This window comes from Citrus sinensis, chromosome 2 (genome assembly GCF_022201045.2).
Source record: "Citrus sinensis cultivar Valencia sweet orange chromosome 2, DVS_A1.0, whole genome shotgun sequence".
Lineage (NCBI taxonomy): Eukaryota > Viridiplantae > Streptophyta > Magnoliopsida > Sapindales > Rutaceae > Citrus > Citrus sinensis.
Genome location: NC_068557.1, coordinates 25,488,359 through 25,507,329, shown reverse-complemented (window position 1 = coordinate 25,507,329; position 18,971 = coordinate 25,488,359). Strand labels below are relative to the sequence as shown.

The 18,971-nt window shown below is 35.3% G+C and overlaps 3 protein-coding genes and 1 long non-coding RNA gene across 4 annotated transcripts; 2 read left to right on the top strand and 2 right to left on the bottom strand.

Moving 5' to 3' along the window:
• The first annotated feature begins 28 nt into the window (after nucleotides 1-28).
• LOC102627718 (glycosyltransferase BC10) lies at nucleotides 29-2,270 on the top strand. The gene is made up of 2 exons (XM_006469027.3): nucleotides 29-916; nucleotides 1,570-2,270. The coding sequence occupies exons 1-2, from the start codon at nucleotides 326-328 to the stop codon at nucleotides 2,212-2,214; spliced, it is 1,236 nt and encodes a 411-aa protein (XP_006469090.2). The 5' UTR covers nucleotides 29-325; the 3' UTR covers nucleotides 2,215-2,270.
• A 524-nt stretch (nucleotides 2,271-2,794) lies between these two features.
• Nucleotides 2,795-4,841, bottom strand: LOC102627713 (uncharacterized). The gene is made up of 3 exons (XR_369536.4): nucleotides 3,950-4,841; nucleotides 3,734-3,824; nucleotides 2,795-3,314 (listed from the first exon to the last, which is right to left on the bottom strand). It is a non-coding gene; the product is annotated as an uncharacterized LOC102627713 (long non-coding RNA).
• A 5,065-nt stretch (nucleotides 4,842-9,906) lies between these two features.
• LOC102627900 (hypothetical protein) lies at nucleotides 9,907-12,912 on the top strand. Its single transcript, XM_006468672.4, has 2 exons — nucleotides 9,907-10,932; nucleotides 12,094-12,912. Exons 1-2 carry the CDS (start codon nucleotides 10,375-10,377, stop codon nucleotides 12,733-12,735), a joined length of 1,200 nt encoding a protein of 399 aa, XP_006468735.1. The 5' UTR covers nucleotides 9,907-10,374; the 3' UTR covers nucleotides 12,736-12,912.
• Nucleotides 12,913-13,320: 408 nt separating this feature from the next.
• Nucleotides 13,321-16,530, bottom strand: LOC102628193 (probable leucine-rich repeat receptor-like protein kinase At1g68400). Its single transcript, XM_006468673.4, has 2 exons — nucleotides 15,062-16,530; nucleotides 13,321-14,272 (listed from the first exon to the last, which is right to left on the bottom strand). The coding sequence occupies exons 1-2, from the start codon at nucleotides 16,404-16,406 to the stop codon at nucleotides 13,599-13,601; spliced, it is 2,019 nt and encodes a 672-aa protein (XP_006468736.1). The 5' UTR covers nucleotides 16,407-16,530; the 3' UTR covers nucleotides 13,321-13,598.
• Nucleotides 16,531-18,971: the final 2,441 nt, after the last annotated feature.

The following is an 18,971-nucleotide window of genomic DNA, read 5'->3' as shown; positions in this document are numbered from 1 at the left end:
TGAATGAAACCATAACATCCGCCACCCGACTCGTTCACTTCATGTCTTTATCCATCATTTGCCTTGCAACGCCTTATCCCTGGTAGCAGTAATTTCTCAGGCATACATATGGCTTGTGGTTCACATTTTTGATAATTCCATGCAGGGCGCTTTGCATGTGCCCTTAGCTTGATTCAAAACGTTTGAGCTTGCTCCTCACCAATTGTAAGGCATTAAGTAGGGCTAGGCATTAATTAAGGCTTTTTTCTTTTATTATCTCCCACATTGTACCTATAAAAACGATTAAGCCCCTCAATTACATGAATGAAATAAGTAAACAGCTCAAATGAAGAAATGCAAGATAATTGTGTTTGCAAAAGAACTCACAATACAATTCAAAAGAGAGGTTGGAAAGGGAAGCTTTCATGTGACAACAACAATTATACTTCTCCTGTCAATGGCATCTTTTGTTGTCCTTTTGAGCATGTTCGTTAGAGAACGCGTTAGAAAATTCTTGGTCTCAGAAGAAATTTACTTCACTAGTCAACTACCCAAATTGTCTCCTCTGTCGCCATATTCATATTTTCTATTCAACTCTTCGTCTCCGTTGCCTTTATCAAGATTTCAGAATGGTTGCAGGAACCTGAGAGATTGGATATCTCCGCCTAATAAGGGGGTATGGCATTCAATGAACGACGATGAACTGATGTGGCGTGCCTCAATGGTGCCAAAGATTGAAGAGTACCCATATAATCGAAAACCAAAGGTGGCATTCATGTTCTTAATTAGAGGAATATTGCCATTGGCTCCACTTTGGGAAAAGTTTTTCAAGGGATATGAAGGACTTTATTCAATCTATCTCCATTCATCAAAGCCGGGATTCACTCAAGAATCACTAAATTCTTCAGTGTTCTACAATCGCAGGATTCCAAGTAAGGTAGAAGTGTTAGAAGTTGTGACATGGGATCATTACAAAATTGTGAAATTAGCTAGTATGTACTTATGTGTAGATGATGCTTTCATAATTTGAGCTTTTTATGCCGCGCGTTCTCATGAATCTTCCGTAGCATAAGCCCAGATTAAGAGGGATTTATTCGTTTGGTATAGCTTTTCAAATAGAGCTTATTTAAGTAAAGCTTTTCGCAATAGAGATTTTACAAATAGAACTTTTATCTAAAAAAATTTAGTTGTTTGGTCGTCAATAGGAGTTTTTATTAAAAATCTATGAAATTACTTTAATAGAAAAGTTTTTTTAAGTTATGTTATGAAAATAATAAAATAAGATTGTCAAATAAATAGATGATATTTTAGATATTTTAACATTTAAAAAAAGTTTTTCAACCTCTATTCCAAAAAATCTTAAATTTGAGCTTTTGCTAGTAGATGTAAAATAGCTTATTTAAGCTCTAAAAGCTCTACAAAAAAAAATAATCAAACAACAATAAAAATTATAATAAGAGCTTATGCGATTGAATAAGTACTTATGACTATTAAATAAATCATACCAAACAGACACTTAAATCATGTTTCCGTAAAAGATATATGTAATTGAATAATATTTTAATGCATTTTCATTTGTAATTTTCACAGCCAGCCGAATGGGGAAAAGCATCAATGATTGATGCTGAGAGGCGCCTTTTAGCAAACGCTCTACTTGATTTCTCCAATGAAAGATTTGTTCTATTATCCGAAACATGCATTCCTCTGTTCAACTTCACAACAGTCTACAACTACCTCATCAATTCCAGACACAGCAACCAGGGCTCAATTGATGATCCTAGACCAATGGGTCGTGGCCGGTACAACAAGCGGATGCTCCCCTCCGTGTCATTATCCGATTGGCGGAAAGGCTCGCAATGGTTCGAGGTTCACCGCAAGGTTGCCGTCGAGATAATATCCGACGTGACATATTATCCTGTCCTCAGGGACCATTGCAGGCCTCCGTGTTACATGGACGAGCATTATTTTGCAACTCTAGTGTCGAAAATTTGCCCGGAATTGAACTCAAATCGGAGCATTACTTGGGTTGATTGGTCAAGAGGTGGTTCTCATCCTGCCACGTTTGTCAGAAAAGATGTCTCGGAGAAATTTCTGAACCGGATTCGGCATGGGTTTAACTGTAGTTATAATGGTTTCAGGACCACAATGTGCTTCCTTTTTGCTAGGAAGTTTCATCCCAATACTCTTGAACCATTGCTAAGGATAGCTCCCGCTTTGCTTGGATTTGATCCCTAGCAACATCTTTGTTCTTTAGTTACAATAATTTTAATTTTAACTTTCTTTTATTTTTATTTTTTATTTAAAGATGACTGTTTATTACTATTAATTTACCAAGTTTTAATAAGACTATTAAAATTTATTTTGAATTTAACATAATTTTGGGAAAAAAATATTTCTGCTGGTCTTGATAAACGGAGAAACGATTAACTTAGTCAAACAATCAGTGGAGTTTTGGGCCAAACTTATAGAGATTTCAGAAGCTTTGAGGTTAGATGAAAGGAACAAGGGGTGTTATTAACTATTTTTTGTCAAAGTAGCATTGTCATTTAAGATATGGTATTCCTTGACTAGCTAAATGCTATTTGGACACTCGGGTGAAAAAATCACCACCAACATGACGTCGTTTTACCTTTTCAAATCGTCATATTTCTTCAGTAAGTATAGGTAAACGGTTTTCAGGTGAAAATCTTTCCTCAAGAATCCTTTCCCTTGCCTTACTCGCTTGCAATACCAAAATACCGCATGGTAAGAAATATCATCTTTTTTTTAAAAAAAAAAAATAGTAAGAAATATCATCTTAAATTGGCATAATGAGACCAGATATGTAGAATAAAATATCAGTTCCACAATCCAAGATATTTTTATGACTGATTTAGCAAAAGCATCTCTTACTCTCAAGGAAAAATAATTTCATGGCTTAGCAAATAAAGACTGATATATAACAATACTTCTAATGTAATCATCTCAGTAAGATTTTTATAAGAAAATTAAAGAGAACAAGGAAAAAAAAATAGGGCCCCTGCAAAGGGAAGGACTTGTGTGTGCACTTGGGGCTAATCAAATAGAGGTTCCATTGCTGCAAAGCAAATGAGAGTGTTGGTTTAGGACAGCAACATCAAGTCGTTTTAATGGAGATAAAAGAGTAGACCTGTTTTTCCCAATTTGTACGATTTGTTATGATAAAAAGCAAAATTGTTTGCAAGAAAGCACCAGCTTGTAGTCCAATCCAAGGGGCTGGTCCTCTCAGCTTGAACAAGAAACCCAAGGCCGCAGCAACTGGAATTCCAAAGACATAGTATGTGCCAAGATCGACGTAAGCTCTTAATGCTTGCCAGCTGATCATTTGAAAAAAAACACCAGATTAATAATGAAGCTGGCCCATAAATTCAAAATACGATGAAAACAGACAAGTGGGGATGGACAACAATTAACCAGAAAGCACAGTTTTCAAGCTGTCCAATACAACTGATAAACACATCAGAGTAGCCATGGTTCTGACGTGGTCCACAACTTCCTTTGTGTTGCTAAGAACATAAAAAAATACATGCCGACTGTTTAACAAAGTCGCAATTACTATCATAGACTCTGAGTTTGCCAGAAAGATCACAGCTTTAACAGCCACAGAAGCTGCTTTCAGCTTTCCTGCTCCTAATGTGTTCGAAAATCTAGTGGTACATAAAGGTTACAGGAAAATAGGAAAATGAAAAACGAAAAAAAAAATCAAATAAACAATGAATAGATAAGTGCAGTATACATGGATTTGAATGTAGGTTGAAGCTAGCAAGAACCTTGCTGCAGCACCAAGTCCATCCGGTATTGTATTCAGAGTGTAGACAGTTGCTAAGCTGTACGTTCAACAAAGATAATATATGGCAATTACAAAGCTGTTGAATTTGGAATATTAATTCAGGTTCTCATTTCTATTTTAGCAGTTGTTATGAATCTGAAATGATCTGGACAGAGCATATACCATACTGACGGAGCCGAAGTTTCAAGCTTTGGATTTGGAAGAAACCCAGACAGCAGTGTGAGAAGCTCAAACGCGGTTCAAGGCTTCATTTTATTATATATATGCCACCAAACCTCTTCACTTCCAGAAAAAAACAATGCAACATTGCCCTCTCTTAAGCTTTCCTCTTTTTTCTCTTCATCTAACGTATCCTTTTCCTCCAAAAGCAAAGTGCCATCATCATCACCCACTTCCAGTTCCAGAACTTGGAAATCTGGCATTACAAGTTCTCTGACTTCCCTGCAGCTAGCAACATATCCGACCCTTGAATTGAGTTTGACTGATACTGCCGTCTCTTCTGAAAGCGGAGCCAAATGAAACTGTGTCTCAATTTTATTTTATTTTCAATTTTATTTTGAATTCATAAACTATATACAACATTCATGGTACGGCATTAGATGAGTAAACCATGGGTTAAACAGAAGCACAAACAGACTTCAAATAGGTCAAGTACTCGCAACCACAAATTGTGATGATTATATTTCTTAATAGTCAGCAGATAAATAGATTTGTTGTTTTTTTTTTTTTTGGGGGTCAAAAGACTTGGCTGATTCAAAGTACCATTTTACAGAAATTTATTTAGGAAAGAGCATATTAGAAAAGTGGGAGAAACAAAGGCAAATTCAAAATCTGAAAGGACATTTCTGGAGTGAATCCAGTCCTGCATATGTGTGACTGAAGGGTAATTAATTTAATATTGGTAATTAAATTATGAATATTCATAATTTCATATTGGTAAAAAATCATCCATCCACCCTGCGATGTTAGTTATTGTCAAATACTGGTTTATTCATCTAGACGTTTTACTTCCGTCCATGTGTTTGCTAATGCCGATTGGATTAGACTAAATTGAAGTAGATTTATTACCATCTTGTATCTGAATAATTATAAGTTAAATTAGATAAGTTATCACTCCAAAAAAAAAAAAATTATAAAATAAATTAAATGATATAGATAAATTATCTCAAGTTATTCCACGAGAGCTAATTATCCAATAACTTAAGGGTTGTTTGTTTTATGTTTGAAATCTTAATTTGGCTTAATTTAAGATGTTTCGATAGTTTCAGCTTATTTGATTTTGTATTTAAAGTCTTATTATAAGACATTTTTGTCTTATTAAGAAAAGCAAAATTTCTTGAATTTTCAGTCCTCTATTTAAAGAATAATTGGTGCAGATTCTGTGCTACTCATTGAATCATTGGCTATTATTTATTTTTCATTTATCTTCCCTAATAGTAATATGGTCATTGCTTTCGTGCATAATACAAAATATCCTCGACCTTATTTACTTTGAAAAAGATCCAAACATGTCATGAACTTGGGTTGGATGAAAACGACTCATATTTTATCCTACAACCAAACATGGTATTAAATAAAGCTAGAGATGATCAGTAAACACTTGTAAGTAGTAGGTTAAGATCCCCGATCCAGCGCGAAAAAGGGAGCAGTTAATCATATATCTTTTTGTACATTAATATTCACTTAAGCTATGTTTGGTACGCAAGATTGAATTAGACTAACTATTAGAATTGGACTAAATTAGAATGAATTATATTAGGTTGGATTATATATAGTGCTGACTTATATTTGATATGGTATCGGATTGGATTATGCTAAATTAAATTTACATGAAATTAAATAGTATTTACATTAATATTTGAATTTAAATATCAACTATTTATAGATATTTAACAAGAAATAATATAAGTAATTAAAAATAAAACTAATAAGAAATATATACACACACAAATAAAGAAGTATAAATTATTTAAATTATACATTATTTCAAATGAGATATATCATTTCATTAAATAAAATAAATAAAATTATTCAAATAATAAATTAATTAATAACTAAGTAAATCATGAATAAAAATAAATTACTTAATTAAAAACAATAAATAAACAATTTTTTTAAGTTATAAATAAAATGGTGTAATAAATTATGGGGGATATTATAAATGGACAAATATTTTTCTTGACGTTATCTAGTCCCAACTAAACCCACGTGAAAATTAGGATTAACAATCCCATGAATTTAAGATTAAAATTTGAATCTATTCCATTAGTCCAATCCAAGTGAGCATGCCAAACATGATTAATATTTTATCCCAATAATTAGTCCAATCCTACACTTAATCCTATCTCTCAAACATAGCCTTAGAGTATGACCATCTGAATGTAATCAAAATCTTCTTGATGCCTGTACTTAGTAACATACAAATCCTTCGAGTTTAGCATGAATCAATCAAATTGGATAAGATCGTATATGTTATTATAATGTGTTTGCGTACAAGTTTTCGCCCTGCACTCACTCTTAAAGTTACTGGGAATAGCTCCAACTTTGTTCGAATTCTATCCTTAGCAACATGGTTAATTAGTAACTATAGTGATTTCAAATTTAATTTTTTCATTCAAAGAAAACTGCCTTGTAAGAATATTGTCAAAATTAATTTACTCTTCTGACGAGCCACTTGGACAATGGGAATGATGTCATTTGAGATATTTTCATAAATAGTTACTCAAAATTGATTTATTTTCTAGAATACAATACAAGAACTATCGGCGTATGGTATTGTATTAGATATGAAAAACTAAAATTCTTATTTCTTGAATAAATTTGTTATTTATCAAAAGCACAGTAAACAATTTTCTAATTCACCCGGTTCAAATCTCTTTTAAAAGGGATTAATAAAAAAATTAAGGTATTAATAAGAACTAAATTAATTTTTAAGCTAGAAAAAAAAAAAAAAAGAATTTACGGGTATGAATGGGGAAATTTGGTCCAAAATAATATGGGTTCAGTGATCTTCAGCTGTACACCACATATTGCCGTGTGATTTTGAAGTAAAAAATGGAAAGTGCTTAACAGGCTTTTTGCGAAAAAAAGTTATTCAGGGAATTGTAGAACAAATTGATTGGATTAATAAACCTAAGTCCAGTGTGGTATATTTTAAAACGCAGAATCCCATCAGATGATCTCTGCATCATCATATTTCTTCCAAAAATTTGTTTTAACTTAAATGGCATAATTGAGGAATCTTTCCTCCACCTCAAACGAAGTTAATTTTGTATTTAATTGCATTTATTTGATAAGAGTTCCTTAACCACCAAGTGGAAGTTTTGTAATTAAGTTCATTTAGATGCATTAGCCCTTTGAATACCAATTTAAAAGGTTTGTAACTGCATTTATTTGTACAAATAACTCCTATATTCTCCCCCATTGATTTTCCTTTCTCTCTCTCTCTCTCTCTCTTTGTTTAATTAATCATAATTATGTACTTTCAAAGAATGTATGGTTAAAGAATAAAAATTAACTATCGAAGTGCTTATCTATAATACACTTTGGAAATACTAAGAATTAGACAATCTCTAAACTACATTTAGCATAACTTATGATTAGTAAAAATGAGATAAAATGAGTAATAAGTAAGTTTAGGGCCAGTGTCTTGTATTTACCTTATTTTTATTGTGTTAAGTTACACAAATGTAACTTTGGGAATTCCAAAAAAATTAAGAATTAGCTATAATGTAATTAGATTGAATAATGTACATCAAATCCTTATTTTGTAATTAAAAATAATAATCTAATTACAGAAAAAAAATCCTCCGAGATTATTCGGATCATTAATATATTCATATTTATGGGGGGGCAGCTAGAAAAAGAAAAAGAAAGAAGTTCAATTTATTGATTCTTGCTGTAGCGTATTAGATTTATAAAAGGTCATAGTCACTTGCATGCCTTAATGGATAACAAAATTGGAAAGTTAACAGAGATCTTGTGGGTGTTGGAGTGTCCTTGTCTCACTTTAGAGTAGCTTGTGAAATGTAAATTATGATAATGGAGTTACTAATTAATGAAAATGAAGGCAGACTAATATATGTATATAATTGTCATAATGGTGAAGGTATCTTTGTATAATATTTTCCATCAATCATGTTACACTTTAACTTGCATCTGTTTAATGGTATCTATAGGTGAAGGAGTTATTTGTTTCATGTCTAGGTGCTAAATATTTTTCAATTTCTATGTAGTTTAGTTGAAATTTAATTCAAAAATATGTTGTAATAAAACATATTTCAATAGATCCAATGTGGTCTACGGATACCAGATGGTTTAATACACAAAAAAAAAAAAAATTTCAATACATTCATATTTATTTAGAATATTTTATTGTCTTACTAATAACATTTATAAGGACATAATTATGTAATGATATTATTTTAACATATGCTATTCACATGTGACAAAAATATAAACAAACATATGATATTCAAAATGTATAAATTCAGATTCAGATTTAAAACAAATAGACGCCACCTAAAAGCTTAAAAATCGTGGGACTAAATTGACTTGAAATGTTATATCTTACACGAGTAGTTATTCTTCAATGTTTAAACCTAATGGATGCGAGCGAGAGACTGTTGAGGAATATGCAAGATTGCAACGCGTAGAATTATTTATTTTAGACTATTGTAATTTCTTCAATACTGATTTGCGATAATTAAGGAGTTGCAGTGTGTGAATCAGATAATTTTTAATATTAAATTATCAGAATTTCAGACCCAAAAAAAGAAATTATCATTAAAATCAAGAAATTTAATTTTATTCAAAATTTCGACTAATACAAATTTACTCAGAATTATAAAGAAAAAAAAAACCCACAAGTATAACCACTTTGGAAGCCACTGCCATTCTGCCACGTGTAGACCACGACCCCAACAGCGTTCACACAAATTCTTTGACTTGAACTAAATCTAAAATCAAGGGGGGACGTCATCGCATGCAACGCAGGCGTGATTGGTATTCATGCGCGCGACCTCCATCTTGTCGGCTCCATGGAAATTTCATGCGCTACTTGTCGTTTGTTTCGTGGAGTTTTTCTTTTCTCTTCCCTTCTCTTATTCGTTGTTGTTCCAATTTCTAGAAATCAAAGTCAAGTCTGAAATTGACAGTTCAAAATTTTACAACTCTGAGTAAGCAAAACACGGAAACTACCCTTTGTTTTTTTTTTCCTGTTTCTTGTTAATTTCGAATTAAAAGGAGGAATTATTTGTTATTATTACACTATTCGTTGGCGGCCATTCTTTTTCTTTTTCTTGACTTTCTTTAAACAACGTTCAAAGTCCAACATGAAATGAAACACCTTTGCATGTTCAAAATACGGTGGCTTTTAGAAACACCTACACACGGCCCACATGATGATAAATCGAATTGGCTGCTTTTGCACGTATAATTCGATGCTTCCACCCTTTATTTATTTATTTATTTATTTTGGTTATATCATTATCAATTGTGTGGTAAATGAATTTTTTTTACATTCAATCAACTCTGTTAGATGCATAAGACTCCCCCATGTGTATTAAAAGACCCCTCATGTGTAATAAAAATATTTTTCAATATTAATATTACTATTATATTTGTTGGTATTTGCAATCAACAATTATTTTAGATCAATTATTTTGTTATAATGTAGTCTAAATATTTGAGTCTAAATTAAATCAGTTCTAATTTTGAATATTCAGAATAAAATCGTTCTTCACTAATGCGCATGAAGAAGCTCAAACCAATTTCTCATTCCTTAAAAAAAAGATCTTATCCAATGGATGAAATTGAGATGTAAATTAACAGTTTAATTAAAAAAGAATAAAAGGTGTATTTCCTTGAGATGTTTAAGAGAATAAAAAAATAAATGATAAATATATATATGTTTTCAATTTTTTTTTGGGAGTAAATTTGTGATTATCTATATTAATTAAAACCGACTAAGTTGCATATGAACTTGGAAGAACTGTTTTAAAACACCTCCCTAAAGAAACTGACCATTATTGTTAAATTTCAATTTGACAAGAAACTCTCTGATAATAAAAACCATAGTAAATTGTTGGAGTCAAAGAGAAATTAAACCCCGGAAAAAGCGTTATAAAATCCGAACACGACATAAAAGCTCTTCTCAAGTTGTTATCACTGCAAAGACAATTATAATTCTAACCCATGCATCACGTCTCTCTCCCCATCTCTTTTCTCTTAGCCTCCCGACTTTCTTGGCTAATCAATTCTGGGTTTGAATCTTCTTCACCAATGATGTTCAGTTCCATGTATAAGAATCACCAACTGTGATTCATATTCTGTTTCTATTCCAATAGTGTCCAATTGACATCTCTTGGCACCAAAGAAAAGAACTGTTTATAATTTATATTGAAGAATCATCCTCTTTTCACTCAAAGTTTAAGCTTTCTTGAGAATCAAACAACATCCCTTCTTCTTTTTGTATAGTTTCTGTTCAACACTTCCTCTTTCCGTTGCACCAAACTGATCTAACAAACTCCAAAAACTTTAAACTTTAAACCCACTAAAAAGGCCACAAAACTTTCTCTCAAAAAAATATGAAGAGCCAAAACCAAAACCAGAACCAAAACCAGAACTTATCAACTTCATTCACCAAACTCTTTAACGCACAGCTGCATATCTTCAATCTGCTTTCGTTCTTTATCTTCTTTGGCTGTGGTCTAATTTTTGGGATCGTTCTAAGTTTCTCTTTGAAAGATTTTTCTTTTAATCTTCACATCACGCAGTTCTCTCTTTCTCCTCCTTCAACATCAATAAAAGTGGCAGCTTCGTCACAAAAGTTGTCAAATTCCAGTCGAGTTGGACTTGCTGAATTTCTGAAGCCACCGAATACAACACATGATATGGAAGATGCAGAGCTGTTGTGGAGAGCTTCAGTGGTTCCTAAAATTCCTGAGTATCCATTCAAGAGAGTTCCAAAAGTTGCTTTCTTGTTCCTGACAAGGGGTCCTGTTCTGTTGGCTCCATTGTGGGAGAAATTCTTCAAAGGCCATGAAGGTTTTTATTCAATTTATGTTCACTCTAGTCCGTCCTTCAACCAATCTGATGCAGAGCCCGAAGGTTCTGTGTTCTACGGGAGAAGAATTCCCAGCCGGGTCAGTTTTTTTTTTTTTTTTTTTTTTAAAGTTTCATATTTAGTTGATGTTTCTGTAGCATTAATCTTGCAAATATGGACAAAATGAATTATTGGTATCATTAAAAGATGTGTTTCAAGCTTTTACAGAGCCAAAAACTTTTAAATATCAAATAATGTTATAGGGATATTAGGGGGCTTAATTGATGCTTAAGAGAGAGTAAATCAAAAGCCTATTTTGTCTCTCAAGTATTCTGGTAATTCCATATGCCAAGACCAAGCAACACGTGTTGCATTAGTGGAAATTTTATATGCTTACCATGGAGTGTAGACTACGTCAAATTGCTGGAAATAGTTAAGTTTGAGTTGAAGCCAGTTAGGTTCTGATTAAAATATTAAGAGGTCAAGCCCAATTTGGGTTAGAATGTTTCTAAGTAAATAAAATATTATTTTGAGTTTTTTTCTAATGACTTTGAATTTTCAGTCTTCAACTACTATTTTTTAACGTGATAACCAAATGTCATAACAATCTATCCCCAACATCACGCAAGTTGTGTAGCCAAGATGGATACGCATCACGTGTATCACTATCAGATTTGAGTCGATCTTTTATCTTATATGCTTCACATTCATAAGTCATTAATTTCTTTTCCAGTTATATGAGGAACCCATGTGTCCTGATCAATGATCAGGGGTGATGCCACAGGTCTCACTGTTGATCAAACAGACCCATGTTTCGTCAACCGAAATTCAGCATTTAAAACTTCAAAAAGAGTGGCTTATGCACCAAACCAAGGCACCCTATTAATTGTGGCGCCAATAAGATTCCTAATTTTGGCAGGAAAAGCCTTAGCTTTCTACACTGCCATTGTGCAATATGATGCTTTACACACATTTTTTGTTCACAAACTCCACAGACCTAACTCTCAGCTGAAAGGCGCATAAAAATGATGAAGAAACGGGGGGAGGTCTAGCTTAATTAGAAGATTTTCTCATTGTGGGTCATTATGATTTAGCATTATCTTTCAATCAACCTCCTGTGGCGTCGGTTGATGTTAGCTTTACCACTTAGTAACAATAATGGCTAAGCCACAACACAGAAATGTTCATTCTTATTAGATGCAAATTAGCATAGTTTAATACTTGCATAATGTGTTTTCTAATGTTCTTCTAAATGATGCAGGAGGTTAAATGGGGAGGTGTTAATATGATAGAAGCCGAGCGCCGGCTATTAGCCAACGCACTGTTAGATTTCTCAAATGAACGTTTTGTTCTCTTATCAGAATCCTGCATTCCTCTCTTCAACTTCTCCGTCATTTATTCACACCTTATGAACTCCACCCAGAACTTTGTTGAGGTCTATGATCTAGAGGGTCCTGTGGGCCGCGGCCGATACAGCTTTAGAATGGCTCCAAAGATCAAAATTTTTCAATGGAGGAAAGGCTCCCAATGGTTCCAAATGGACAGAAACCTTGCCACTGAAGTTGTATCAGACACAACTTATTTCCCCTTGTTCCAAAAGTACTGCAAAGGCTCATGCTACGCAGATGAGCATTACTTGCCAACATTTGTGAATATGAAATTTGGTGCGAAGAATGCAAATAGGACGTTAACTTGGGTTGATTGGTCACATGGTGGGCCTCATCCAACAAGATTCGTAAGATCGAGTATCACTGTTCAGTTTTTGCAGAAGTTGAGAAGTGGAAGCAGATGTGAGTACAATGGAAAAAGGACCAACATTTGTCACTTGTTTGCGAGGAAGTTCTTGCCCAATACTTTGGATAGGCTGTTGAGGTATGCACCAACAGTGTTGCACATCAGCTAATATACATACATACAGCTTCTGAAAAAGAAACCATTCTTTATTTCTTTCTATGTAAGAATTTTGCATAGAGAACATGATCAAACTTTCTAAGGTGACAGTTTATTGTTGTTAGTAAAATTTATACAATGATGTCGTTTGATCAGGAATGCATTTGCCTTGCGGCATATGAATTTTTCACTTCAAGTCTCAAGAGACTCAGAACCACATACAGCTTTGCTCAAACTCAGATTTTGAGCAAGGCTACAACTTAAAACCAATATAAATTTGGTCACTCTCTGTCGCATATGAAGAGGAAATTAATTGACCTGTCCCAAGGTGTAATTTTGGACTTACTCCATTAGACTTTTCGCAAAAAGTTGGATCTGAACAATCTTATAAATGAAACTCTGACAGTATCATCGACACTAGTAAATTAAAAAGTAAACAATAGTTCCAAGCAGAATAGACAAAATGAAGGATCAGTTTTAGTTAAGTAGACATTCTCTAATTATAAAAAATAGGCTGCTTCCATGAGATTAGCTGACAAATTGAATTGTTCTGTGCACATGGACACTATATTATCTTTGACGAGAGGGAAACTGATCCTTCCTGCAATTATCTGAACAACTTTGATTAAACAACAATTCCTCTGCCACAATTTGTTCTTATAGGGTCAAAACATGGCTTCCAACGTTCATAAAACTCTAAAATAACTATCTCCAACTTCGCTCAATTACCCCAAGGCAAAACCCCAGATTGAAAATGACAATAAAATTGCAGAAAATGCATCCCCAAATTTACAATATTTTAATTACTCAAAAGTGATTTAAAGAACTTATAATTAACCAAATAAATTCTCTGTTAATCTACTCACCATCAGAGCATCACTGACTCAGTCCCCCCAATGTGTCTTCAGACAAGCAAGGTGAGTCAGACACCGAGTCAAAGTTCTCATGACACGGTGACACTTCCACTCCACGTAACTCCTCAATCAATTTCACCACGTGGCTCATGTTAGGCCGTTGATCAGGCGAAGCCGAGGTACAAGCCATGGCAACTTGCAACAATCCCACCATTTCCTCCTCAATATCCTTATACCTCATCAACTCCAAATCAAAAACCTCAGCCGTCCACTCTTCCCTCACAACTGACTGGACCCACCTAGGCAAATCCACGGCCCCACCACATCCCATCCCGGCCCCACCTCCATCAATAACAGACGGGCACTTTCCAGTTAACAACTCCAACAAAAGTACCCCAAATGAGTACACGTCAGATTTCTGCGATTGTTTTCGGCCGTCTGATGATGATAGTTCAGGTGCACGGTACCCGTTTGATCTTGGGACAGTACTCGGAGGTGCAAAGATGGAAAGGCCGAAGTCCGATACACGTGCATTTCCGGTTTTGTCCAGGAGGACGTTTGTCGACTTGATGTTACCGTGGGTGAGTTTAAGCGATTTACATGTGAAGTGTATGAAGGCTAGCCCACGTGCCGCGCCCGCTGCTATTTTCAGCCTAGTGGTCCAGTCGAGTGGGGTTCGCCCCGGCCCCCGGTTACCTGCAAGAATAAACAAATAAAACCACTTAATTAACCTATCAACTTAACAAAACTACATTTTCGCCCCTAATGTCACGATCAATAAAATACGGGGCCTGTGGGTCCCGTACAAGTTATGATGTGATCGACGGACGGAGAGCTACAAAAATGGGTAATGCTTTTACTTTTTGATCATATTAGCTGGGATGGAGCAAGAACCAAAACACAGTAAAGGAACAAAAAGAAGAGGCTGTATTAAAGAGAGATTCAAAAAAGAAAAAGAAAAGAAAAAGTCGAAAACTCAATATTGTCTGCTGTAAACAGCAGATGGCTGAGGTGCTCTAGTAACAGTAATCCCAATTCCCAAATCGTAATTAAATGGCAGCTGCTGCTTTTCTGAATTTCTGTCATTTTGTCATCGAATATAACAGTACCTTGTCTCCTAAAAGCGTGATAGCTCATAGCGATAACGCTAGACGCAAAGCCAGAGCTATCAAATATTTGTGATACTGTTGTGAGAGGGACTGCCAAGAACAATAAGGCAAAAGCAGTTTTTGTATTTCCACCACCAAATGCAGAAACACTATTATGAAGTTTTAGCTCACATGAGATGGTAGTAAGCAAAATATCATTTTATGCCAATTAGTTCCCAAAAATCTTAAATTCGAAACTAAATAATCAAACCTACAACTACTGCAAAATAATAAACAAACAAAAATAAAAGAAAGATATTATATTTTCAACAAAAATTAAGGTAAATGTGCAAGAAAAACTAAAGCTAGCATTCAAAAATTAAAAATTGCAACGTACCATGGAGAAGCCAAAACAAGCTGCCATTGGGCATGTATTCAGAAACAAGCAATTTCTCCTCTCTAGCAAAATAATAAGCCTTCAACCCAACCAAATTCGGATGCCTTAATCTCCCAAGAACCTCCATGTGTTGTTCAAATTCTCTCTTGCCACCAATACTCGCATCTTTTAATCTCTTAACAGCCACCACGCTCCCGTCATCAAGCACCGCTTTGTACGCAGTCCCAAACCCTCCTTTGCCCAGCATCTCTGCCGACGCTCTGAGCAAATCCTCCAGCTCAAACCGCTTCGTCCCTTCAAAAAACACCATGCTCCCTCGCTCGTACCCCGCCTGTTGTGCTGGATATGGGCTTGAAGAGTAAACAATTTTCTCGCTTTCAAGCAGTTTTGATCTCGTCTTGTTCTTGACGTAGTTTCTCCAAAAGTAACAGTAGAGCAAGAGTGAGATTATTGCGAGAACTAAGAAGTCTCCCACTACTATTGCAATTACTGCAACTGAACTTATCTTCGACGAGCTTGTCTTCTGTGGGCTTGCCGGTTTGTTGTTCGGGTCTGTGTTTGTGGGTATTGAGCTTGGAGTGGATGAAACTACGTTCGTTGGGTTGTTTCCTGGGTTTAATGGCGAAGCTATGGCCCCGTCGGATCCGGGTTTTTTCGGGTCGGTTACCATGGTTTTGCATGCCTGCATTGGGGAACCGCATAGAGCTGCATTTTGTGTGAATGCAGAGTCCGGAAAACCCGATAAAGATTTGGGTATTTGACCAGATAGATGGTTACCGGAGACGTTGAAGTCTTGAAGATTCCGGAGATCCAGACCCGTAATCGGACCCGAGAACCGGTTTGCTTCAAGTTTGAGAGTCAAAAGATGAGTCAAATGGTTGACTGTCAACGGAATCTGACCAGAGAAGTTGTTAAAGGAGAGATCGAGGCGGTAAAGTCTAAACAGGGAGCTTACGGAGTCGGGAAACTCGCCGTTAAAATTGTTGTGTGAAAGGAAGAGAAGTTTTAATGCCGTGAGGTTGGAGAGGCTAGGAACTGGACCGGTGAAACGGTTGTACTTGAGGCTTAAAACACGGAGCTGAGTGAGGGAAGTGAGCGGCTGGAGCGAGCCGCTAAGTTGGAGGTTTTCCAACACGAGGTGCGAAACTCGGTTCTGAAGACATGAAACGCCGGTCCAAGAACACGGGTCCGAGGTTGAGTTCCATGTGGTGAGCTTGTTGGCTTCGTCTGAAGAAGCTTTGAAGTCTAGAAGTGCGTTCAAATCTGGGCTTGTAGAGGCTTTGAGGAGCGAAAAATGGACGGCTAAGATTAAGAGAGTGAAATGCAGCGTTTTGTGTGCGTCCATTGCTGCTGCAAAGAGAAGAAGAGACAGAAAGAGAGAGGCGAAGGGTTTCGGCTCAGTGTGCTTTGTGACTTGTGAGTTCGTAGAGGAGAAAAGTGTTGGTGGAGGAGGGTATTTGTGTAATTAGTGGGAAGGTGGAGGGCTTTTTTTTGAGTTAGTAAATTAATGCGAGTATTAATGTATTTTATGGTACAATGACTTGATTGAGTTGGTGAACTGAAAAGCTTGTAACGTGTACAGTGAGTACTGCAGGTCTGTAGGGGAATTATTGATTAAAATTATTTGTTACTGTCTAAAACGATCATCTGCTTAGCGGTTTCAGGATCGACTAATCTAAGACCGTGAGATGGGCTGAGTAGCGCTGAGTTTTGGGAACCTTCGTAAAATGGACGGCAAAGATTCAAGGATTTGGAGCCCCTTTTACAGTTTTATCATATAATTTTCGTCTTGGTTATTTTGTACAGTTGGATTGAAATTGGAAAACAAATTTCAAACGAAAAAAGAAAAAATTACCAACGACTAGTAGAGAAGTGTTGTCAAGTGTTATGATGAAAATTGAAAAATATTATAGAAAATAAATATTTCTTACGAAATATAATTTCTCTTTTAAATATGTTTAAAAAAATAAATTTTATGAATTCAATTAAACTCATTTCATTTTCCCCATTTTATAGATTAAGTTATAAAGAAAAATACAATCCAATCAATTGAAGAACGAGGCTACTGTCATTTTTATATAAAGTTTTAGTTAAGAAATTAATAGATTGAAATATGAGTAAAATTATTTATGATAATTGAAAATAAAATTAAGTTTTTTTTTTTTCTTCGGAGAAAAATAAAACGAATGTTAAATGTAACACTTCATAATCATAGTAGCATGCAGGCAGCAGCCAACGGGCTACGGACCCGTGGGAACCCGTTGCGATATTTTTGGTGATTAAGACGAGGGAGCGTGGGAGCAATCATGCAAAACGATTGATTTTGCCTTTAATCAGGCAATCTTCTTCCGAACTTGCACCGCTGACAGGCGCGTGCCCAAACCTCACATGTTTCACCCCCCTGTATTAATTAACGGAGGTCTTCGCTCCTTGGTTTTGTAATTTAAGATTAAAAAGTAAAATCTGGTGAATCATTCGAAGTTGAGGAATGATAACGAAGAGAGGGACAAACTGGTAATTTAAATGTAAAAGGCCTTGACTGGACTACGGCCAGAATAAAGTGTTGTTCTTTCTTCGGCTCTTCTCGAAGTGCTTCCGGATCAAATTCAAAGAGATCAGCTTTAGCTTTTGGGCTTTGGCTTTCGGCTTTTGCTTTCTCTTCGTTTTTGAACTGTTAAGAGGAAATCGGTCATTTTCTTGCTTTGCTGCTGAAGAATGTGCTTTCGGAGTACCTTTTCCCCAAATTATGAGTTGGTGGCCTTCGGTCCGCAATCTTATATCATAATATATATAGAGTTTTTGAATACTTCCGAAAATGTATTAGAAACCCGGCCCTAAATTGTAAATGGCATTGTCCTCTCAATGTGTATGTCGGGTCTAACATTTAACCATCGCCATGAGCTGTTGTTGAACTTTACAAAATTTTATCAAACTCGTAACTTGATGCATGGTAGATTTTCTAATAATAAATATATGGCAAGCGTATATGCATTCAAACAAAGCATGAATACAATACATACTTAGAATCATATTAATTAGTAATTTTTATCTCATTAGGATCATCGAATATAATATTCATTGATTTAATTAATTAGGCACTAGAAAATTTATGAGGTACTGCCACTGGGTTTGGTCAATGGTAAATCAAACTGAGTATAAAGTTGGCGTATTGAAACAAAATAAAACTTACTGAATGTATAGAAATGCAGAAACAATTGGGAGAGAAGACTTTACTTGTATGTTCCCAACGTGGGATCAATTATGGGACACAAAATTAAAGAGATTCCTTCAACGGGTTTCAATAAACTAGAAACAATAATGAATTAGGAGCCTTGAGCTCCCAACTCAAATTTGGAGCGGGAGATAGAGGAGAATAGGACCCATGTAAGATGCCATCGGCATCAGCCCCTCACAAAAGTGTATAAATATGCTGGGAAGTGCAAATATCGAGCATTTCAGCAACTTTCATTGCATGGTTTATTACAGAGTAATCATTCACAAAGTTAGAGCCCTTGTAAGATCTAGGATAAGTGAATAGGAAAGATAGATATGGAGGTAAAGTGTGAAATCGAGGGAACCGCTCAATGGTTTAATGGTAAATTACTTTTCTTTCCACCCCTATGCACAGGGTTTGAGTGCCTCTAATTTGTATTCTAGAGTTTGTACCAATCATTTATGGATGTAGATTTGGTACGTTTAGTCCAAGGATCGAAGTAGTACCATCACATGGTTGATAAAAAAGAAACGAGTAACACATGACTGTCTAGGCATTTGCTCATAATTGGTTACTTTTCTTGGACTTTCCATTCAGTTTTGCATTCGTTAATTGTGCTTGGTTCTTTTTCTTGGGCCGCTCACCAGGCCTAATGCCTTCCTGAGAGTAGTGGTCCAACAAAATAAGCAACTTGCT